Source organism: Carassius carassius, chromosome 35 (assembly GCF_963082965.1).
Source record: "Carassius carassius chromosome 35, fCarCar2.1, whole genome shotgun sequence".
Taxonomy (NCBI): Eukaryota; Metazoa; Chordata; class Actinopteri; order Cypriniformes; family Cyprinidae; genus Carassius; species Carassius carassius.
Window position 1 is genome coordinate 20,241,074 of NC_081789.1, and position 25,907 is coordinate 20,266,980.

At 36.9% G+C, this 25,907-nt stretch overlaps 1 protein-coding gene across 2 annotated transcripts in view; it reads right to left on the reverse strand.

Moving 5' to 3' along the window:
• Nucleotides 1-25,440, reverse strand: part of fndc3bb (fibronectin type III domain containing 3Bb) — a 74,197-nt gene extending 48,757 nt beyond the window's left edge. Inside the window, exons 1-3 of one of the 2 annotated variants that reach the window (XM_059524875.1) lie at nt 25,406-25,440; nt 11,334-11,464; nt 11,099-11,174 (exon numbers count right to left, since the gene is read on the reverse strand). In XM_059524875.1, the coding sequence (XP_059380858.1) occupies nt 11,099-11,174; nt 11,334-11,441 (184 nt within the window). In that variant the 5' untranslated portion in view covers nt 11,442-11,464; nt 25,406-25,440. The other variant, XM_059524874.1, reaches the window with a different exon arrangement.
• Nucleotides 25,441-25,907: the final 467 nt, after the last annotated feature.

Below are 25,907 nucleotides of genomic sequence, written 5' to 3' on the forward strand. Positions count from 1 at the left end.
ATAAATCTAGTAGTTTTTCTGGCAAGTTTTTTCCCTCCACCACTACAGGACAAAAATTCCTAGTTTAAAAGCTTCTAAAAGGTGCTTCAGAACAAATTCCAAACCCAAAAATAATACCAACAGAGATCTCCTTAGCTGTTGAGCAACATTCAAGCACAAAAAAAACAACCGATATGAAGAACACAGCATTCAGCTGCACCAACTGTACCAATTCATCTTCAGAAATGAGAGAAAAACATCCAAAGGTTGGACAAACGTTGAAAGACACACTATTATGTGACCCATTCTTCAGAATTCCTTCTGTTTCCTTTCAACCAGATTAAACAGCAGATTTCCAGACCTGCAGTCGATCTGATTATGTATATAGGAGATGGTAATTTTCTGTGTCTCTCAGTACATAGTGTGTGTGAGTGTGTGTTTTCATGTTTCTGTGATTGCACGGCCCATTGTTCTTGCTGTAAACACTATCTGTTTCTCTCCATCTAACGAGGAAAATTTGCAGCCCAGGGAGCCGAAGTGTTTATCCAACAGACCCGCTGATCAAGGGGACGTATTTGTGTTTCGCAGACCCTGGAGGCATTCAATTATTTCCCTACACACAATCTATCCTAATTCAGGGACCATTATATAGTCCCTCAGCTAAACTCTGATACAAAAAAAGGCATCTTGAGGCATAATCATAACAAAATATAATGCAAAGGTCATTTAGTTATAACTCCCCTCTGGTGAACTCCAAACACTGTTAAATATTAGACAGTAGAGCTATGCTTTCCTCTCTGCATTTACACAGGCTCAAATCATAGGGGGAGATGTATACCAGGCTCAAATATTTACTATAAGATGTTTGTATTCGCATTAATGAAAGTTATGGCAGTATTCTTGGCGGACTGCCTTGAGACACACTCTTTCGGACAGGTGGACAAACACACTTTATTGAAAGGTCCAAATACGAGTCCCACAAGTAAAGATCTCAGTCAGAAATGCTGGTTCAGACCTGTGAAATCCCTTTCACACTTAATTAATACAATTTATTCACACAAATAGAGAAATCTGTACGTTCTTAAATATTTGTTTCAAGCTCACACACTCAACTCTATCTTGGTATTCATTTTGAACTTATGGTGCTCCAGATCATCTGATGTAAAACGGATTTCACCTGTACAAATCTGAACTGCATAACTGACTGAATGTTCATAAAACTAAATAAAAATAAAAATATTATGTGTGATCTGAAGCAATTATTGAAGCAATTACTGTGATCTGAAGCAATTAGTCTTTACATTGGTAAAAGTCAGACTAATTAATTTGCTGAGTCATTCTGCTATTCGGCAAAAGGCAAACTGTCATATTTTGCTTGTTAAACAGTTAAAAATAATAATAATAATAAATAAATAATAAAATATAACATATTTTATACATAAAAACATGGTTGATTTCAAACGGCATACTGAGTGCTGACAATAAACAAATAGAAAGAAATAGAACAAATAAATTAATTCAAAATTGCCATAATATCTTTTAAAAGATAAAAAACTGAAAAAATGTAACTGCTGGCAGGAAATAAGATAAAATATATATTTTTTCCACATAAATCATTTCAAATGTTTTACTGAAAAGCAAGTGCTAGAAAAAAATAAATAAATAAAATAAATTCAAAATTGACAATATATTTTATATTTTATTATATTTTTTATACTTTTTTTTTAAATTTACATGATAAAAAATTGTTTACTAATGTTTTACTGAAATGCAAGTGCTAGAAAGAATGAAAGAATTATTATTATTTTTTTTTACATATTTTCAAATATTAGATAATAAGAAAAGACTTAAAAGATGCAAGAAAAGATGTAGAAAGCAGATGAAAGCCATTAAACGATACTGGCCACAGAGGAATGGAGTATGGGATTTGGCTGCGAGATGACGATTCAACTGAACCTAAGACAAAGCCCACCTTTCAAAGCTAAAACAAAATGGCCCAAAAACGGCAATATTCCAAACAGTCTGTCTAGAGATCCACCCTGCCTTAAGAGCGGTGAGGTCTGTGGATATGTAGCGCTTGGTTGTGAATTCCCAGCATGTTTGGGGTGGGAGGGTATGGGCTTTCAGGATGTGCAATAAAAATCGTCCGTGGACTCATTCAGCTCTTGCGTGGAGAGCGTTACGCAAACAGCCCTCCAGGAAAACAAGACTACTTCACGGCTACCCTCCAGACGCTCCCCCACTCTGCAGCTGATTAGTCCGAGGAATGACCTCAATTACTCCCAGTGTCACTGATAAAAGCCCATTCAGAGAATTAGACCAGGGTGTCACTATCATGCCAGGCCATCTCTGGTGTTTCAAGGCATTGTTTTCATTTCCATACTTCCCATCCTGAGTTAACAGGGTGAGAACTTTACCCTCTCCCCACCCAACATCCGTGAAAAAACCCAAAAGCAACAGACATTTGAGTGAATCACACAATGATAAAGACGTGCCTCTGATTTATAGCTATTGGCCAATGGTTTCAGTAGCTGGCTCAGAGACCTGCTTTGACCTCGCTGGGGCTGAAGGGACTCTTGTGTAGGGTGATTTCCTTGTGAATGGGAAAGAAAAATTATGTAGGAGGCAGACCTGACCTCCAGCTCCTCTCCAGCCCTGCACGCCGGATCAGTGAATGCCGCAGCTCTGCCATTCTCAACATGGGGGTTTCTCAGTGAATTTTAACATTAGAGCTTCTGGTACCGTTTGATGCTAAAGTTAGTTGACTCGGGTACATACTAGTGAGTAATCTAAGATGTAAATTCAATTAGTAAACAACATTCATTTATAATTAAAAATAGTGTTTTTGTCTTTGACAGTGTTATTTTATTATTATTATTATTATTACTATTTACATATCCAAAAACCAATGGAACCGGTTCTTGACTCGTGAACGAGTCACTCGTTCGTTCGTTATCTGGCTCGGCTCGGTGTTCATCTTCAGTTCTCTCTTCACAGCAGTTCAGTCAGTGTACTGTTAGAGTAAATGAATTACTCCGGATATTGGTTTGTTTGAACTCAGAGTGTCAGCCACATTAAACAAGTTAACAGCTTAAGTCATTTGTGGATTAATGCGTATTGGAGACGTGAACCATTTTAAACAATTCAGTTCAATTTGGTGAACTGGTTCATAAAGATCCGGTTACATCGAATGATTCGTTTGCGAACCGGATATGACAAACTGCTATGTTTTGAACTCTCTCTCACAACAGACACGGAAGAGAAGACAATGATGAATAAAGTCGTAGTTTTTGTTATTTTTGGACCAAAATGTATTTTCCATGCTTCAACAAATTCTAACTGACCCTCTGATATCACATGGACTACTTTGATGATGTTTTTCTTACCTTTCTGGACATGGACAGTATACCGTACACACAGCTTCAATGGAGGGACTGAGAGCTCTCGGACTAAATCTAAAATATCTTAAACTGTGTTCCGAAGATAAACGGAGGTCTTACGGGTTTGGAACGACATGAGTTATGGTGAGTTATTAATGACATCACTTTCTTTTTTTTGTGAACTAACCCTTTAAGTTCAAGAATTTTATTTTAATTTATTTATTTAAATTTTTAAGTTTAATTTTATGTCAGTCATGTGCTTTGTTATTTATATTAGTTTTTTTTATTTAGCTCTCTTTTCTTCTTTTAATTTCAGTAATTTTAGTACTTCAGCTTCAATGGAAATAAATGAAAATCAGAACTGATAGAAAAAGTTTACTTTCTTTAAGATTTATTTAATTTAATCTATTTCTATTTAAGTTAATTTTATTTAAATCATGTGCTTTTGTTATTTTTTATACCCAACATTGCGCTTGATAATGCAATGCTCTACCACTTGAGCTACATGAACACATCTCATCTAATATTTATAATTTTATTTCAGCTTCATTTAAATTAAATAACAAAAACAAAAAAAAAGTTTTAGTTCATGTTCTTTGGAAGATTGTGCACTGATGACCAGGAATGTGCTTTAAGTTTGACGTCATGTTGATTACACACTAGGTATACACATATATAAAGGTTCAGAAAAAATACTGTAGAGCAAGAGGGGAAAAAAAGAGGTAAAAGGGCAGACTACCATGGCAGACCTGCTCTGACATGCTCTGTGCTCAGAAAGGAGTTTCCTTTGCTCTGACATGATCTACAGTTCAGACTCAACAGAGATTGAGAGGGCAACTGAGGAAGACAGACAGAGGGAGAGAAAGACTCTTGGATCAGCCCTGTCTCGATGAAGCCTGTCACGTTCATAAATGGTGCCATTGTCTATCTTAAAAATTCCTTAAAAAGTCCAAACTGTGCTGACATTACTTCAGATGGAGATCAGACTCAGCGTGGCTCCTTAATTTAAATATATCCCAGGATCAAATTTAGCTGATACAAACCGACACAAAGAGTTGCATTTAAAGGGCCAGTCTACCCAAAAATTAGAAGATGTAATTCCAAAACTGTTTGAGTTTCTTTCTTCTGTGGAGCACAAAAATGTAATTTCTGGAAATGCTCTGCCCACTGTTTGCAATATAATGAAAGTAACTGGAGACTGGTGTGGTCAAGCTTCAAAAAGTACACAAAAGCACTGTATAAGTATCATTAAAGTGATCTATGACTTATGCAAAGTTTTTGAAAGCTTTTGAAGAATTTTTTTTTTCAAAAATGTTCCTTTTTTGTTTTAGTCATGAGGGTGAGTAAATAATAACAGAACTTTCATTTTTGGATGAACTGTCTCTTTAAGAACACTCAGATTAAATCTGTGATGTGGGTTTGCACAGGTTAGTAAACCAGAGGAGGGTTATGGAGTTCACTCTCATGAAGTGCACACTCATTCTGTTCAGGCCGGGAACTGCAAACTGTGCCAGAGAGCTGGCAGGGAGCGAAGGTGTCAATCTGCCGGGTTTGTTTTTATGCGTGCCCTTGTTATCCTGAAATTTGAGACTACGATTACCAAACCACTGCCCCATGAAGGCAGGCAGAAATCTGCTGCAGGACACAGCGGTAGCTGAAAATAGTAGGTCAGCAAAAAAGAACGGAGAAAGAGCCAGAGAAATGAGAAAGAGAGAGAGGAGGAAGAGAAAAAAAACTGGTGGAATGTTCCACTGTAAAATGTTCTGGAGAAAGTGGCGGCAGTAGGTTGAAAACCAGGGAATTAGGATACAATTTTTTTTAAACAAAACAAGCAGCAGAAGCACAATTGAGATCTCCTTTTTATTAGCTCAATAGTTTGTCCAATATACCAACTTAAAGACTAAAAGGAGTGTGAATCAAGACTTATGTAAAAGTAATAAATTCACTCTTAATTCACTCTCTGACAGTTAGGTGGTATTTATGGAAAAGCAGTAAATATAGCATTTCCTTTGCTACCGTGGTAAACAAAGAAGTGCTGTGCTCAAACAACGCTTTAATATGCGTTATACAGAGGCAAGATGAAAAGAAAATACCATCTCAACTTTTCTAAGGACGGCCAGTCAGTTCTCCTCAGAGATACATTCACAAAAACTCTCACCCTCAACTGTATCGCAATTTGTTTAACATCTCAACCGATTTGAGTCACAACATATTTGTATCTATTTTCAACCGGCTCGGGGTGCATTGTTACATCCCTACAAATGTTATTATTTTTTTTTTTTTCAAAATATGTGCTGTGGGTTTCAATAAATGAGTTCAATGAATGCACTGAGATGCTGAAACACTGAATCATGAGCTGTACGCGTACAACTGAACACAATATCATGCTTCACTCTAAAACCTGCAGTGCATATAATTATTCAAATGAATCACAGCCTTCCTAATCTATTAAAATCCTTGTTTGTTTCTATTTGCATACTAAGTAATTTAAAGTGAAATATCCATAAGCTTAAACTTCAAAAGAGAATTTCGCAAACCATTCTAATTTAATAATGTGACTCATTTCTGAATTAAACAGGATATTTAATCAGGAAGAAAATGTAGGGTGGGACTTGATTTTTTATCCATCAGGAACTGATCGGTCATGATCGGGTTATAAATATAAGAGGGCTTGATGATGTCAGAAGCAGAGGATGTTTTGAAGAAAGGTTACAAAGATTTTTTCCTTTGAAATAACATGCACTAACGATTCATGCACAAAAAGACATTTATAAGAAAAATATACAGGATCAATTTTATTTCCACACTGACTTTATGTCTCCCAAGCTATGAAAGAGCAACCTCTGAGGAATAATTTTTCCTCAGAGCTTTCGTTCAAAAAGGTTTTTCAAAAAAATGATCAAGGGTGCCAATAGATTTAGAAAAGATTGGCACATTCATGGACACAAGCACGGAGAGCACACCACCAAAAGGACGTGACTGAGACACAACGCTGCCTTTTTCCTCAGACCGCTCTCTCTGCCTGTTCCATGATGCACACAAAAATCTACTGTTCCTCAGCGGAGTGAGTCAGAGGAATGGAATTGAAGCTCTGCTATGATCATCTGTGCGGCAGAGGGGGTTTCCTCCACCAGGAAAGAGTGCAGACTGGATGAGAACAGTCACACACTAAACGAGGGAAAGAAAAAAACACCAAAATGCCATAAAAAGGAAAACAGGAACAACAAAGAGCAAGAAGGAGAAGCAGCAAATAACCTGAACTTGAGTTAGTGAGTTTGAAATAAACTATATTTTTATTTTATTTTATAAAACTAACCACCATCTGTTCCAGGAACTCCTGCTCTTTACTGTTTGTAGTTGCTCAGGCTTCTGTGGGAGGCGTCAACCTCTGTTAGCATGTATATGCATCTCTGCTCGTATAGAACTCAATCTGTGTGTGTGACTCTCGGTTGGAGTGCAAGTGTAGAAAATTGTGAGTATTCTGTTGCTCTGATTATTGACATTATTATTACTACTATTATGATACTATTATAATGGACCTTTTCACAGACTATGATGAACATTGTAAAACTATCAAAGTTTTTATATTTAAAAAAAAAAAAACTTAAATGACAAAAAACAAGTTCACGCTGCTGCATAAGTGTTTCTAAAACGACAACTTTCTCTAGCATGACCAATATAATCAATCTCTCAACATTTTTTCCTCTTTTGGAAAGTCAAAAACACTACCATGGATTTTTTGTTGTTGTTGTTGTTGCTATTAGAGCCAATGAGAAATCAAAATTACATTTGTTGTAATTTCCGTTTGCCGCTGTAGAAGTTTATCCAACTTCTTTGACATGGTACCATGGTAAAACCATTTTATTTTTGTGGCAAAGCTTAATTTTCAGCAGCAATTACTCCAGTAACCAATGTAATATGATCATTCAGAAATCATTTTAATATGCTGATTTGCTGCTCAAGAAACATTTCTTATTACCAATGTTGAAAACAGTTGTGCCGATTTCTATTTTGTGGAAAACCATGCTACTTTTGCTTCAGGGCTCTTTGATGAATATAAAGTTGAAAAGAACAGCATTTATTTGAAACATCATTTGAAATATTATAAATGTCTTTACTGTCACTTTTGATCAGTTTAATAAAAGACGTTCCACAGTTTGGTCATTCGTTACATGAAGGGAACTCTGGATATTCCAAAACTCCAAAACAGAGATGAGCCAGACACAGTGTTTTATGATGCTTTAACATAAGCAAGCAATGCGACGTTCATCAAGACCAGCATGTCCCACAGCGAGATCAAAAGCTCAGCACAACTCGCGCCCCCCATGACTGCGCCAGATTTTGTCTCCCTTGAGGCCACAGGCGACTGCTGTCTGCACAGGGTTAACCTGGAAAGAGTGCTGGGCCAGGTGTGATGTGTTAGCGGTGCCTGATCTCCACATGTACACATTCTTTTAGAAGTTTTCCTTCACTTCTAAACGTCTGCCCAAGGCCTCTTGCACTCTCAACTGTCAGAAGGGAGACACATTTTTTTACACACAGCTTTTCAAACCGTGGCCACTAATATTAGACATCTGCCTTTTGGAGTTCTGATTCTCGGAGCTGGAGGAAAGGGGTGAGGGATTGGGGGGCCACTGGGGGGGGGCCTCCGAGCCACATCAACAGGAAACATATTTAACTCAGTCCAGAGAAAAGGAGTGAAAGGAAGAGATAGCGCTGGAATATAGGGACACAGAGAGCATTTTACAAAGAAAAGCAGGTGAACTTACTCAAAATGCCAATAAATAATATCTAAAGGTTCATTAGTCTGGAATGCATGCATGCATGTGTGTGTGTGTGTGTGTGTGTGTGTATTTTACAGGCCTCCTGATGAGAGTGAGTCGACAGTATGTCTGTTAGAATACGGACTAATGCACAGTGACGCACCAGAACATATTTTTATAACACCGCACAATTCTATTGACCGTCGCTCGGAAGGATTGCATCAGAGTCAATCCTGCAGACATCCATCAGAAGCCCTGCGTCTGGCAGGAAAGGTGTTTCAGAGGAGGAGGAAGTAGAATTCAGATGTTTTTCTGCTTCATAAACCTCAGCAGGACTGGAAAGCAAACCCCAAATGCCTGTACATTTCCACCGAAAAACTCGGGTTCTTACCACACAAACAGCTTCGCAAAGAAACAACATAAAAGCTAGATCTCATAAAACTGGATTACTCATATTTTAATCACCACAGTCGACACTGACTCTCCAGACACTTTGTGTAATTGGCCACTAAAATACAATTATTATACTTATAAATATTGTATTTTCATGCTACTTTTAAACGCATCAAATCAGCATATTAGAATGAATAAATAACATGTTTAAAGATATTACACAATTCTGATATTTTTTCTCAGAAATGTGAGATATAACCTCGCAGTTAAGAGTGATAAAGTCAGAATTGCAAGTTATAATTCATAATTGCGGTATATAAACTCACAATTGCGAGAAAAGTCCGAATTGTGAGACACTAAAACGCAATTCTGAGAGAAAAACTCAGATTTTTGAAATAAGCCACAATTACCTTTTTTTTTTTTTTTTATTCAGTGGCGGAAAAAAGTTTCCGTACATAAATGTGAGAAAATAAGGACAGTTGTCATTTCTTTTGGTGAACTGTTCCTTTAAATCTGGCCTAATTACAGTACGCAGAGCTTTCTTAAGTCCAATTTGTCGACTTGTCATTCAGACAACCTAACAGCTAGCAACAGTAAGCAGTCTGAAAATGTCACACCAAAAAAATATAAGGCAATTACTGTGATTTACAGAAACAGATCCTGCTCGAAGAATGTCCACAGAGCTTCATTTAGCACTTTTAGACACTCTCAAATGCTAAAGGGGCTCTGAATTACAGACATAGTATGTACTGTAGCACCTCTTTACAGGACTGTTTTAATAAAGATAAGCCAACGGTACACTGCCCAGCCCTGGGAAAACATTTATCAGCAAATTGTTTGCAATTCAAATGCAAAGTCAACATCAGAGAATAACAGGGGACTTAGCTTATCCAGTGCAGCTGCCAAAGATCGTACAAAGTTAAACGTTAGAAAATTAAACAAAGTTCTTATCCCGAACATGCCCGGAACATTACTGTGACCTTCAGCTGCATCTTCTCCACACCTGTGAGGTACAGACTCTCTTTCTCGGTCTACAGCTGCCAGCTGTGTCTCTAGCATAAACTAAACAGCCCTCCGCTGCTGATTCTGCTATGCTATTCTCATTGGACAAATTGAATTAAACAGTCATCGCAGCTCCTCTTAGCTGTGTAAACAGTGATGTGAGCACCCAGACAGTCAGATCCAGTATCCTGTGGTCTAGGCTACTGTGACTGTCCACTTCAAATCTCTTACATATACTTGCAAAACTTTTACTGAGGGAATTCGGTGGCCTTTATGAAGTTAAAAAGACATTATGAGGTCAGATGTAATTTAGTGTAGGGATTCAGTGACCGAACGCCTTTCCACTGGCCAAACACACAAGTGGGTAAGAAATGGTTTTGTAGCACCGTCACATGACCTAGATTCCTTAGAGGTTTACAAATAGTTATTATGTAGAACATTTTAGGGTTGCAAAATGTCGAGGGAAAAAAATTCCTTGTGACTTGTCAGCTAGAAATTGAAATTGTGATTTAAAATGGGGTTAAAAAGAATCTTCTGGTTTGCTGTTTGTGACGAGTGGGGCGGGGCCGAGGGACATGGGAGCGAGGCTGGTGGAGTGATTGGAGATGAGCTACACCTGTTCGACCCACCGGTCTCGAGGCCCACGGAGGAGATGGAAGGATATAAAACTGGAGCGACGACAGTGAAGAACGAGAGAGGACCAGGCCTGGGCTTTTAGTTGTGTTTTGGTTTTATTTTGCGCGCACCAGTCGTCCGTGAGGGGCTGGTGCGCTGTTTTGTGTTTATTTTGCTTTATTAAAATGTTGTTTGATTGTCCGCCGGTTCCCGCCTCCTTCTTCCGGATGAATATGAAAGGTTTTATCATTACACTGTTCTTGTTAGGAGAACACCAAAATTATTCCATAAGTATTTGTCTAGCTTACTTGTTACATGCCCTTACTGTAATACTAACTACTACTAACTCTGAAGCCTATTGCTAATCCGAACCCTTTATTAACCCAAGTATGTTGTTAATAAATGTTACTCATTACTTAAATACATAATTACATGTTCACCTTAAAATCAAGTGTAACCTAATATAACTACAAAATATTATTATTAAAATTGTAACTAGATAAAAAAAAAAATATATATATATATATAGTAAATGTTGGTTTTATTTGTTTTAGAACAGTTGCAAAATGTATGCACATTTCTAGATTTCTAGAGATGCGAATTTGCAAATAGCGGAGAATATCAGCAAAGACGAGCAAAAATAATGCAATAAAAGATTAATTATACTTAACATGTTATGCCAGAATGCAGATTTCTGGATTCATACCAATTGCCAACAATGCAAATCATACTCCAGGCTATGTTTCTTAGTGTGCTTGAGTTCAGAAACAGTCTTCAGAAAACATGCCAAACAAACACCTTCATGTCTTCATACCAAACAAACAAACTAAATGTAAAATAGACTTAAATTGGCATCATAAACTGTAGAGAAAACCCCTTGATTCCTTTCCAAACGGGTCTGATTCACTCACAGATTTGAACAGTAACATTTAGCAAAAGCAATATGAAGATCTTCATTGGACAAACCTTGGATGCATTGCAAAGCCCCGTCTTCCGTGCGGATGGTGAACGTCTCACCTGGGTTCACCTGGACCAGGATCACCTGTAAAACAAGAGCAGATGTTCATTTTGTCGAACAAGGGAACAATTCTAGGTCTTTAGTCTTAGCTAAAGAGTTGCTGTAGAATATTTCTGGCTTTTAATATGAGAGGCTGTTGAGACTGTTGCTGTCAATAAATGAGGTCTGACTTTACAAACTCACCTGCTGTGGTGCATCGCCATTGATCACGTGGTGCATCATGGGAACCTCGTTGCTCAATGGAGGCGGGAGGTCCAGCATTTGGTCCATCATCATCATGGTGACGAACATTCATGGAGCCCTCCCTACAACAGCTTGAGAGAAAGAGAGAGAGAGAGAGAGAGAGAGAGAGACAATTTGTTAAAATAATACCTAATTACACAGTAAAAAGCCAGGCCTAAAAGCCAGGCCGCTCTTAAATGAGCAATTAGCCTAATTTGAAATCAGCTAATGATGAAGACTAAAGCAGATCCTCATCTGCTACCCCATTCAGACACACAAACACACACACACACACAATGCAAATACACACTGAATGGCTACTGGTGGGTTATAGAACGGGATGAAATCATTATGATGTCACCAATGTTTATATGATGATGTAATCTGTATATAAAATGCAGTTATAGGGCGACAGTCTCTCCACCACAGCAAGGAGACCAGACTGAGAGAGAGAAAAAAAAAGGAAAAAACAACAAAACAAGAATCTTTGTCTTGCAGCAAATGTGTGCATCTAAAAAAGGGAGAAAAAAAACAGGAAATTTTGCCTTGCAGCAAACCTGTGCCTATAAAATATATATATATTTAATGCATAGATAATCATTTGCACTTTTTGCTGAAAATGTACATATGTCTTTCTTAGTTGAACCACAAGAACTATTTCCAGAAGAGTCATTTACTACAATAAAGGCTCAATTAAATCAGGTGAAACTGATTTTGTCTTCAGCAGATTTCTAAATGAATCGTTATCCATATTCCGTACTGTAAATGATAACATTGTGATTTTTAAATTCACAAAAGAATTATTAAAAGGATTAATTTGAGTGTTTTTTGTTTTATTAGATAACATTTAACACGTATTACAATTCTTAAATATATTTAATATGTAATAAACACTGAATTTTATTTACTGCCATTTATTGACCATATAACTTGAAAACAATTACAGCAATATAAATGTGAATGACAGTTTTCAATTCAAATGTACAATTAGCATGTTCACTGCATTTGTAAAACAAATTTTTTACATTTAGATTGGCACATTTAAAAATCAATGTGGCAGTTTCCACTTTGTGTTGAAAAAACAACACAAACTCCTTCTGTTCCAACTTCCAAGTGCACTATTTTCAACATATTATGATTTGAAATGAACTAATTCGACTTTTGCGTAATACAGAAAACAAGGGTGTAGACTGCAGCCTTTAAAGCATAAAACACTTGCACAACAGACCAGCACAGAAGTCAACACAAGTCATTACTGTATCATTTAGATTGATGTAGAAAGATTGCACTTCTGTCTTCAATACAAACACAATATTGCTTGTCACACTGGATGAACACCTCACAGAATTGCTTCACATGACACTCTTAAAACTCTATAAAAACAGCCAAAGTTCAGGTGGGGGGGAAAGATCAGCACAGCAATGATAATGTCTTCTCAGCTGACTGGTGCCATTTTCCTCTGCAAAAGCAATAACCTGTCCAATTTAACTCCAAACACAAACGTCACCCCCAGGGGTCAAACCAAGAGCAACAAAACCATTCATCTGATGCTCTGAAATAGTGCAGAAAAAACAACAGCTACAGAGATTACAGACAGAAGCCTTAAGCTACAAAAAAGTACTGTGGTTGTACCTTCAGGTCCATACATTGTTTCTTAACTATGGCAGGATGTTCATAAAATGTTGTGGCATTTTGTGGTTCTTTTTTGTTAGAATAATTTCAGTCGGTTGTTAAAAACCACAAAAATCAACCTACCGTGTACATATGTCCTCTGATCTCCAGGAGAGAGGAAGACGCGAGAATAGAGGTCGGGGGCTTTTTATTGGCTCATAAATGCCTTCACTTCCACTGCTAAACACAAACACCACCCACAGCCAACCTGTTTCTTGAAAGTTAACATGAAATGATTCACAGCCCACAATCTCCACAATGTGACATATATACAGTGTATTCAGATTAAACAGTATATTAACTTCACTTGGTACAGTTACTTTACGAGTTCTCTAGAGGACTAGAGACTGAAAAATAAGAATGAAATGAGACTGAAAAATAAGAAGTCTCTGTGATATCAGCTGTAAAGAAAGGCGGAACAACTACATTTTTTAATAAAAAAACAACAACAAAAAAACAGAACCAAGAAACTAAACTAAAATAAATAAATAAATAAATAAATAAATAAAATGAAATACAAAAACAAAACACACATACACAAAAATCCAACAAAAAATAAATTAAAAAACTAAACAATTTAACAAAAACAAAAAAACAAACAAACAAAAAAACAGACACACAAACAAAATTTCAGACCATTATTTTTTTTTACTAACATGCATCAATATTCCAATTTAGAAAAAACAAAATAGGTGGAACAACTCATTACATTAAATATTTGATACAATTTTAATAATTAAAAAAATTAAAATAAAATAATTTAAAATAAACGAAATAAACGAAACTAATTAAAAAAAATCAACTGTCAAATTGACAGAAGCTCTACATTAACCTCACTTCATGTGCTGCTGAAGTATCCTGCAATCTTTCTGATTCTGAGCATGCTTGTTTTCCTTTTCTCTATGCTTTACACCACAGCCTGTAATTACTGACCAAATAAAATCATTAACACTACAGCTTAACACGCCAAAGCCTCCGGGGTCCAAAAACCTTCTCTCTTCTCCTGTTCCCCCTCCTCTCTCTTGAGCCCTCAGGCTCTCAATCCATTCTTTCTTTTCTTTCTGCTCTCCTCATTCCCCTCATTCCTGAGGATGGCTGGAGTCTGAACGTCTGTAGGGTTGAGGGGGGCATTTAAGGGCTAAATCCCCTGAGAGAAAAGTTGAGAAGATTCATACGATGTCAGAGACGAGGGGAGCGGAGAGGGGGGTGTCATACAAAGAAGCTGGACCCCCTACCTTCACGGGTCATGTTGTTGTGACCACGTCACAGAGAGTCCTTTCATGGCATGGTTTATGTTCTAGCGATGTGGGGTATTCCCTAGACCACTTCCCCGTCGCCCTCACACCCCTTCACACAGTCAAACAGCACGCCTTTCATACAACCAAAACAACACCAGTGAAACAATCATTTCCTTGATGACATCATCTCAGATCCTCCTCGGGACCTGGATGTTTGATGATCACAGAGAACATGGATCAGAGTGCAACTGGACAGGTATGTTGTGTTTCGCCAAACACGGAAGAAAGAAACTATTAGATCTAAAATACACACCAATATTTGTCCTCTGGAGTTTCAGAGATCTTAAATGACACAAAATATCTGAGAAAAAAAATGATAAATATAAACAGTACACACACATATATTATGCAAACAAAAACTTTTGGATTTTTTTTGGATGCGATTTTTGGATCACGATTAAACCTTTGACAGTACTAATACACACACAGACACACATGTACACACACAAAATTTTATCGAATTTTTTATTTTGTGCCGCTATAAGCATTAAAAAAAAGACAATTCAACTTTGGTATGAATTTACAGATAACTATGGGATATGATCTAGGGAACTAGGGACTTCAACTTAACCTAATTCGAACATAGATGACATTTAAACCACAAGATTTTTACATACTCAACTTTCTTAAACCTCCCTAAACACATTAAAAAGACACATCTACTATGTACAGTAACATTTGGCAGCAGAAGCATTGCAACAATGCAAATTCGCAGTAAAATTTAAAAGTGAAAGGTGTCATTTTTGAAAACATAATGATTATATTCAAACAGGTTTCCTTAATACTAATTAACCATTAGTTGATACAACAGATAGTCCCACCTCAAATTCACACCAATGTTGCTGTGTAAAGGCCAGTCAGGACGCTCAAATCAACAAGACAATGTTTTGATAGCCCCACAGTGTTTACAAGGAATCAACCTTAACTACACATACTTTAGAAAAAAGTACACACTTCAGCTTTAAAGATCTGCTTCACAACAGCAAACAAGCACTAAAAACAGCAACCTGCCACACACACCACCATAAGATAGATTTAATTATTTTTAGAAATCTGTTCTTGCATCTGGCAGTTCCAGATGTGGACCCAGTCTGGCATGGGCCTATAATCAAGCTAATGGCACATAATAACACTGAGGAAGCTGGGAAACCAAGAAAACCATCACTTTTTCCTCTCCATCTCCCCCTTATTTCTTTATTCTCTCATTCCATCCCTTCCCTCAGCCCTGATCAGCTGAAACACACACACACATATACACAAAACACATGCTCAGGCTTGCACACACACATTCCCAGAGAATGAGAAACAATCTAAATGTCACATTTTTTGCCTGCAAAGTAACTCCCTCTCACCTCGGAGAGCTCAGGATTTCCATCTCCCCGACGTTGACTCACGTCTGTGACTCTGATCAGCATTTACAGCCAGATGACATCACCTCTTTAAAAATATCTCAACAACCTCGGCCACAATGGAACTGAAGCGATAACAGTCCAGACAAGGAACAGGCAGGAAATCAAGGACACATTACAGGAGTGTGGCAGAATAATGACTGGCCTTTATTTGCGTCTGGTCTAGTATATGAGGTTTCTGGCCTAAAATCTTGCTTGCCTATCAGGCTAGTGCTACAAAGTTAAAGTGTAAAGGCCCATTAACAACAATTAATAAAGTTTTGACAAATTTACACACCACAGCTATGAAGATAATGTCACAGAGCAACAATATCATTGGAATCACTTTCTGATGAACAATAAAACATTCATATTGTTCAGAATCCACACTACTTTGAAAGGACTGTGCATGTAATGTGGCAGAAGACACTTATAATAAACAGAATGTTACCATTTGTTGGTGTCAATGCTAATATTATTACATTTTTGGTTATCGTCCTTGGTGTTAACAGCCCTTAGGTCTAAATTAACCACACAAGCCTGAAAACTGAAATCTCATTTGTTTATGCACATATTCATATTATTAATGAACAGCATCATACATTTCAATCTGTTCAAAATGTATCATATGTAGAGGGGGCATTAACGACAAAAAAAAATTATAAAAATAATATTTCCACATTTTTGGGATATCATCAATAGTGATGATTAGACAATATTTTTACAGTTCAATTAAGGAGTAATATTTGCTCCTTTAAAGTGATTTCCAGTGGCATTTTTCTAACCTTATTAGATGTATGTATCATCTTTAATGGCAAACTCTTACATTTAATTAATAAACTGAATTAGATTAAAAAAGGTGCTACTAATCAACTGAAATCAGTATAAAAAAATCCATATTTGCATTGCAGATGTGGCACAGATGCGGCATCTAAAGTGGCATTTAGATATTTTGATTAATGCTCTTGATTAGAGGTGGCATGCAAGCATTGACACTGCAATTAAAATTGCATAAATAAAGTTATGAGAAAAAAATTGCGACATACTAACAGTGGCATATTTGATCATGTCCGCTCGCACATCATTAAAACAACAGTTATGATATTATAGTAGAAGCCACTAATCACGTAAGACCAAAAATCATGCAAATCTGAAACAACAATGAGGATGAGTAAACGATGACTGATGAAGTTTTATTTTTGGGTGAACTACTCCTTAAATTGAGTTCTCAGATGTGTTTCAGATTAGTTTAAAAACAGTATGAGCATAGAGCTCTAAAATAAACGAGGATAGCACAGCCCAGATAATTTTGATCTTTTACATTTAATTTCAGACTTTATAGTATCTTGCAAAATCTGATCGTTGAGATCATTTCTGAAACTCGAGAGATTACTAAAGTCTGTTTCTCAAGAGCAAAATATGTTCTCCAATAAATCTCATTTCCATATAAGAAAAGAATTTGTCATGATACTTTTTTTTCTTCCTTTGGTCTATATAATAGCATCAGGACCCATCTCAGTTCCTCTGTCCTGTTTAACAGATAAAGGTGTTACGCAATACTGACACCACAGGCTCCAGAGCACGATCTGGTTCCTCCCTGAAGGCACAATAATGCAGTTACACACCCAGCTGAGCTCAAAAAGCTGACCCTGTTTCTGCCCGTACTGAAACTTCATCCACTCTCACCTTACAGAACTTACAGTGAAAGACACTAGGAGCGAGGGGACAAAAAAATCAGGGACAGTGCAGAGAAAGAAGACAGAAAAGTGATTCCCAGGATCCAAATTCAATGTTGCGTAACCCCAATATGAAACCTGATCCAGCCTCTGAGCGCTGAGAAGGAGCAGGGTAGCATCTTAACTGGGTCAGGCTGAGTGAATCATATTCTCCAGTTGCGCAGGGTCACATCAGAGAAAATTAAACAGTCTCACACCCTTAACATCCTAATTGTACAGGGACGGAATAAAAATGGAGCTAAAAATGGAATACAGATTGAGAAAGGAAGTTATAGTCTATCTATGAAGTGAAATAGCTCGGTATTAATATCTGAACGATTCTTAATTGCCAGTTCTTTTTTTTTTTTTTGTGAATCAACAGTGCAAACAGTGTAGTCCTGGACAAATGACTCTACAGAGCTGCTTCTTTCAGTGAATCAAAACATACATCAGGAAAATGGTGGTTTGAATCATAAAAGAATGACTCTTATGAACAGGTTCTTTTTTAACGAATCATATATAACAATATAGTTTAATCCCAAACAAACAACTCTTTTGAACTAGTTCTTTTTAGAGAATCAAAACATAAAACATGAAAAGTCTAATCTGAATCACAAATAAATGAATCAAACCAGTTAGTTAAATCAGAGTCATCACTGTCTAGTTATCATAACAATGAGTTGTTTAAAGATACATAGTTTTAGTCATAGTAGAATCATTTTAAATCGATTTATCACTGAAATTCTCACCTAACCTTCATAAACATTTCCATCAAGTCAATGAGCCTCATGTTCTTGTCATAACATCCATACTGATGTTTTAATATTACAGCTAGTCAGCCAATTTAGACTTAACCATATTTCAAAAATCTCAATCTATAGACCTCTGAACAGGCAAGTGTTGGAATAAACATGTTCATGTATGTATAGAATGAACAGGCAGCGCTCTTCACCATAGCCACTTTCCCTCCCTCTTCTTCTAAAGGTCAATAGATCACATACCTTATCTTTATTTGGGCTTCAGCTACAAACAGGCAAGCTAGGTAGGTTTACATTCGGGGTTTCGGACATCTGTACCAAACATGTTATGATTAGTAGGAGGTAGATCACCCAAGTCATGAAACATCTGATGCAAAGCATTGCTAGATCTGGTTCTTATGATCAAACATCGCTGTGATGCTCAGCAGAAGAGAGCAGGACCAATGCCCACTCCTCAATCCTGTCTTTAGCAATTGATGGCTGAAGAGATAAAAGTGTGGGAAAAGTTTGGTCTCAGCACTTAACTATCCATTCATGTGCATTCTGTTGCACCTATGCTCAAACAGGTCAGGATCAGGAAGGAAGGAAAAACAAAATTATGTACCAGCTCGGAGATAAACCATGCACAGCGTCTGAGTGGAAAAATTCCTCAACTCCATTTTTGCTTCACAAAAAAAAAAAAAAAAAATCCTAACAAAGTAAAAATATAATTAACCATTGAATTTTTTTGGCCTATATTCAGTAGTGGTGATACAGAATCAGTGTTTTTGAACAAATTAACTGAATGAATGGCTCAATGACTCACTTTTAAAGATATGCTAAATTTGGAGCCACACACTAATTTTACAGTTTCTACCATATTAATATGTCACATGGTTCTGAAAGTATCTTCCCTTTCAGTTTTCAAATTGGGATTTTTTTTTTGTCTTATTGACCAGTGATCAACCAGACAAACGAGCTACAAGGTGAATTGCTTCATTACAAACTTTGTTCTGAAGCAAAAACTGTATTATAGAATCAGACAAAAACACAAAAGTACAAGAGTGTGTACTTAACACCTTAAATGAGGACAGAACTATGCAGCATTAATTGCGATTGACAATCAAATTAACAAGGGATAACTATAAAACATCATTTAGATGTTTATTTTAACTGGTGGAGATTTCTTGCCCATGCAAAACCAGGAATTAAAAAACAATTCTTTCAAAAACAAGTTCAAAATAATGTGTCTTGATGGCTTCAATAAAAGCATACATTAGAATTAAAAAATCTCATAGCTCACATTTGGTTTGCTCTTATGTTTTCTTTAATTTCCCTAAGAAGAAAACGAATGTTTTTACAAATAGCAAAAGTCAGTACAATAAGGCCATCCTTAAAAATATTCTTATTTGCCGTAACCTGACCGACCCTGTCAATTAGGACCGACTCAATTTTGTATTTTTTTTTGCTTTTAGTCCGACCGACTTGCCGGTTGTACATTTGCGTTAAGACCGACCAATTATTTATCTTTTTACTCTTCAAACAACTAATACAAAAGCAATAAAATAATATTGATTATATTTTAGTAAGTATTGTACATATATAAATTGCCTAGGCCTACATTCAAACAAAGACAACGTTCTTTCTTTAAAAAAAACCTGTGACGTCATCTATGTTTACACGGATGTCACACTATGGCCAGATCGACACTGCTTTAACTTGGCATGAAGTTCTGGAAAAACTGTGCCCAGATCTTTTCCCATCCCTTCTCCCGTCTAGTCTAAAACTTCGAAAATCTTTTGCACGAATTGATTTGACCAACCAACACAAAATTGATTTTAACGGCCTTCTCTCAGAGCGCGTCCAGTTTTCTTTTCTTTATTTTTTTATTTTTTGGAACACACGTCACACAGCAACTGCAGCTTTGGACACACACGCACAACAGCAAATAATACTTCTGCACAGTGTTTCTCTTTTTACAACCGAAATGTGAATTTTGACGGTATTCAGACAGTCTCATGCATACAGATGCAGATTCGGGCTAGAATCGCCTATGCAATTTTTTGTTGTTGTTGACATTTCTAATCGTAAACACAGCCATGTTGAAGCCTGCAGTAAATGTTTTGCATTGTTATGGCAGTCCACTCTGCTTATTGGTTTTCGAGAATTTTGCACTCCTGTTTGTCATTGTCCACGTAACTTCACGCCAATAAATCATCAGAAATATTGGTCTTTACCAATATATTGAATCTTTATCTTTAAGGTCCTGCCTGTTGTCCGTGGATTTACCTATATTTGGTGTTATTGGCTGTATAAAATGCATTTAGACATGCAAAATCAATTTTACAATCGATTCAATGAACACTTGTCACTCAAATCAAACAGGATTTTTTTCAAAGTGACAACCCAAGAAAGCAAAGTAAATGTTCTCTCATTTGTAGGTTGCATTGACACCTAACGGGTGATGCAAGTAAAACAGTATAACAGTACCTCATTTTTTTTCTTCTCACCTGAAATTCATGCAATAAACATGTTTTTGACAAAGATTTCAATTTCTTTGTGGTCTATATAGCCTGCATCAAAATGAGGTTTGCAATGATTCGCCCGAAGGCACAGTTTGAAGACCCAGTCAGTGACGTCACAATATTTTAATTTGTTTAAATTCATATCTACGTAATCACAATCACCAAAATTTTACTTTTTTTTTTTACATTGAAACTTGAAAAAAAAATATAAAGACCTACCTACCGACCCTTTTTAAAAAATTTTTTACTGTTACTGCAAACCAAAATATTTAAAGAATGGCCTAAATCAGTTGCATAATTGATTCAATGACTCATTCTCAAAGACAGTCAGTTCTCTTTATTCCAGAAAGAATAAGTGATTTTGAACAAATCGGTTGAATGAATGACTCACACGTTATTTATATTGGGGTCGCTTCGACCCGCGGACATGAAAAACAAGCGCAGACTTGGCAACAATGGTTGGCCTTTACTACACAGAGCCGTAGGTCACAGAAAATCCACACAAAATTGATTTCAAAATCGGAGGCGATTCTTTGTCGATTTTGAAAGCGATTTTGTGTAGCTTGTCGGTGGACTATGGCCCGGTGTAGTAAATGCCACTCCACCTGAACCAATGTTGCCAAGTCCGCGGTTGTTTTTTATGGCCGTGGGTTGAAGCGATCCCAATACCAATAACGTGATGCTTAGCCCCTAAAATGTACATTTTTCCAAGGCAATAGGGCTGGGATAAACGATTATTTTTTAAACGATTAATCTAGCGATTGTTTTTTTCGATGCATCGATTAATCTAACGATTAATTTTTTCGGGCCGATTCGATTTCGATTATCTCCCCATTAATTGACTACTAACAATTTATACATGTTGATTTACATATCTGAATGAAAAAAACATGAATTCCTTAACATTGCAATATATGTTTATTGCTCTTAAAATTACAAAATAAAAGACTGACTAAGAATGCATTACTTTGCAATTGTATAGAGCATAGCATTCAATAAAACCTTGAAGCCTTGAAAACACATAGCTTACTGAAACAAGCTTACTGAACACATAGGGCCTAGCTTACTGAAAAAAAGTTCTTCTTTCAGATGAAAATAACAACAACTTGATGTCTAGCATTCAATAAAAAAGTTCACCCAATATACTTGTTTAGAGCAATTGAAAGAATACAGTAACCAATGTAAACTTTAGGGCTTTAAGCTAATACAGAGAGTGCTTTTCCAAAATAAAAATAAAAAATTTAACAGTGGGAGCCAGCAGCCTGTCATGGAGAAAAAAAAATCTCCGATTGCTCCACGTGAAACTTTGGCGTTCCGCCCTTTTTCTATCGTGTCTAATGATTTTGGTTAATATTCACAAGGGGTGGGGGAAGAGAGAGAGAGAGAGCGCTCGTGTAGTTTGAAGACTGTGAGTGAAACTGCGCGTGAAACTTTGGTGTTTCGCCATTTTTCTATCGTGTTTAATGATTTTGATTTTGCACAAGGGAGAGAGAGAGAGCAAGAAGCGCTTGTGTTGTTTGAAGACTGTGAGTGCGCGCGCAGCCGGGGCTCTCTCTCGTACGCGCTCTGTCACTGTCACTCACCGATCAAATAAGGCTTTGACACCCGCCAAAAAAAAAGATCAATGCAGAAAAACCCCTGGATTGGTTATATAACGTTGGACAGAATGTTGATCCGGCCATCGCGTATATTCAGTGCACATAAGGTAAACGTTTTGCAAACGTTTTTTAGAGAAATAAAAACAGGTCGACGAATCGATGCGCATATTTTGCGTCGACGTATTTTTTGCATCGACGTCATCGATGACCTCGACGCGTTGTCCCAGCCCTACAAGGCAACCCTGCCAAAATACGTGTATTTTAACTCCGATACACAATTTTTAACGGGGAACCTCCTGGAAACGCGATTGGGCTAGTTTTGAGAAGCAAGTGGGCAGGATTTGTTTTGAAAACCTGGCAATCCTGATCTGAACGCACGTGCTGGAGATGTACTTCTAATCACAGATCTGCCTTTACTGACGAGATACAGATGAAAATCGCATTTGATTTTTTGCACAGCCCTACAACATCACTTTTTGAACACTGCTAGACCAATCAAATTCGAGAACTGGAACTACTTGCTCATACTAATGGGTTTGTTTGAATCCTTAACCATAACCGAAAACAGTGGGGACAGAACAACACTGAAGGAGGGAAACGTGGGTTTTTAGCTCAATGGTATGATGGTGATCAGGGTTCACAGTAATTCTCCACGAATCACCCATTCCTAAACAAGATCTTTAACCACTACCACCACCCTTCCCAGTGCTAAAAGACTTGCCTAAATGTTTCACAAATGTACCATGAGTTTCACATAAGATCATCTCTACTACCCTCAGGGTAACAACAGTAATAATAATAATGACAACAATAACTGCTCAACAGATCATTACAATCTCTCTCAGGAAATGATGGAGGCAGATCAAAACATCTGATTTTTAAATGCACTAAGCACAAACACCCATCAAAGGGAGGTGGTGGACAGTGGAGAACCCACAGAGCAAACCAGGTATACAACAGATGACGGTACAGCATGAGAATGCGTGGTGGAAAAAAGTGGGCAATCTGTAAAAACTTATCTACAGTGTCCATTTGCATTAAATGTTAAGGAGAGTGTATAAACAGCTAAATATAGCCTGGCGTTATCACAAGAACTGGAGACTCAGCCAAAGAATGGAATGGGACTCTAGAAAATACCCACAAGCACCACATTCTTTTAACGTTTGAGTTAGGGGCCAAAGGGCTGTAGGACTGGGAGGGGTCAGGGTATGCCTGTATGTTTTAATGGGGGTGTGAGATGCTGATAAATCAGTGCTGACCCTGTGGTCAGGTTACCACCACAGAAATGTGCATTTCTTCCACAGGACATCATTTAAAGCATCACTTACAAGAAAACTTAAGTGCATACAATATTAATCTGCAAAACCCTGTGTATGACATACTAAAAGAGATGTTTTGCACAGCTGATTAAACTTTAAAATTACAGAACATTTTCCACTTTCCAACTCTTTCCAACTCTATGAATATTACAACGGTGACTTAAAGGGGAGAAATCATGATTTGCTTGATGCAAAGGTTGAAGTCTCTGAAGTGTACAAGTCTGCTTTCTGCACCTCAAGATTCGCTCTGGAATGTCATGTGACGTCATGTATTTGGGATCGGGTTCCCTCTGGCTAAAAGATCCGGTCCACGAAATGATCCGCGACACCAGCTGAATGTGTTTTCCTTAATCATATTTTGTTAGCGTCTGTATTCTTTATATACATTTTAACACTATCATCCTGAAAGAAAACAGGAAACAACATTTAAATGCTCCCATAGAAAGTCCAAATCGTTAAGATTCGATTCAATAAAAAGATTCAATGAGTCTTTCGGTCGTGACATAATTCTGTCATCACGTGAGGCTTCTGCTTCGCCTGTGTGTTGAAAAACGGTGATACAATTAATCTGTAAACAATTCCAATACGTGTTACTTGTAATACAAATCTTATATATCTGTGTGAGTGTGTTTGTATTGTACACATATCAAACATATCTCTTATTAAAGTAACTTTCGTCCCACAAGTCAAATCCTCAGTATAATTCAAACACGCTAATGTATATAGAGCGTACTGTATACGCTCTATATAGTTTCTTGGGTTCAGTAAGTTAGTGAGTTTTTATAAAGAACCGCACGGACTGATCCAGTCCCATTAAAGAACGAATCATTTTTGTGAACCGGTTCAATTGAATCATTTAAACGATTCGATTCAAAAGAACGCTTTTCTACAATGCAAGTTCACAGTTTCCTATTAGAACGCTTCTCTGAAGACAAGTGTATGTTATTTTGATAGTGAGGAGAACGAAACTGAATTTTATCTATACAATAGACAACATACGTCAAGCTCATTTCAGTGATGTAACTTAACAATCCAGCCATTACGAAATTATTCGTGTGACGCTTAAGCAAACAACTTGTTGCTGGGAATTGACGTGTCATTTCCCAAAGTTTATATAGGTAAAGCCATATGAATGCAATATGTTGATACAAAAAAAAGTGTTGATAAAAAAAGTTTATAATGAATCGAATCGGGTTCGAATTCCAGAATTTTGCAGTGGACATAATCACAATGGCGAATAACTATGTTATAAAAGCCTCTGTTTATCCAGTCATTGAATTTTGATAAAGCAGCGTTAATAATGATTACGAATGATTTTTTCCTGCATAAAAAGAAGGCTATTCAGGATGCACATAACCTAACAATTGAAGAATTCACTAGTGAAACACTGCTGTCAAAGCAGACAAAGGTAAAAGTAAATTAAACAAGCTCCTAAACGAACTAAGTTTCGTTTAGGTTTCGTTTCGTTTTTCATTCTATTCAAGACTTCCCTTTCCCATCAGAGAGTCAGCCGGCTCGCGCTTTTCTTCAGCTTCAAACTTTGCGAAACGGTCTATCAGAGCCCTTCGGAAAATCACATCACGGCGTTAATATTTTGAACAAAACTCGTCTGCTTACCTCGGATTCAGTCAATCTTGCTTATTAACACGTTAGTCCCTAAGTGCTCGTAACAGAAAGCATGTCATTCCGTCGCTGCGAAGTCCACGGTGGACCAGACCAGACCAGTGTGGAATTCGGTAATGTCAAATATGTGGAAGCGCACGTGGGGGTGTAGAAGTTTACCGTATAACACCGAATACTGTCCCGTACCATTCCATCAGTCACCGGAATCATAATGAAGACAAAAGAGGATGTTAAGACTCTTAGGATAGGCGAGGCCATCTGGTTGGTGTTGTGTAATAAATCCATGCATAAATAAATAAATAAATAAATAAATAAATAAATAAATAAATAAATAAATAAATGTTTTTATTTCTATACGAACTGCAACTTCAATAATAATAATTCTAATAATAAATGTCTAAATATACAAACATACAATTATGTTTATTAAGTTCCTTATTAAGTTCCTCTTTGCACTTTCCACATCCTAAAACATGATACACAGGATTTTGTTTAGGACTAAGATATCTCATAAAAAAAATCCATAATGATGGAAGTTATCTATAATTTCAGTCTCATATCCAATGGCCACACAAACTGTGTCATAACATATACAGTGATATATATAATATTATTGTAATGTTATATACATCGAAATGCATGATATTCCAAATTCATAATT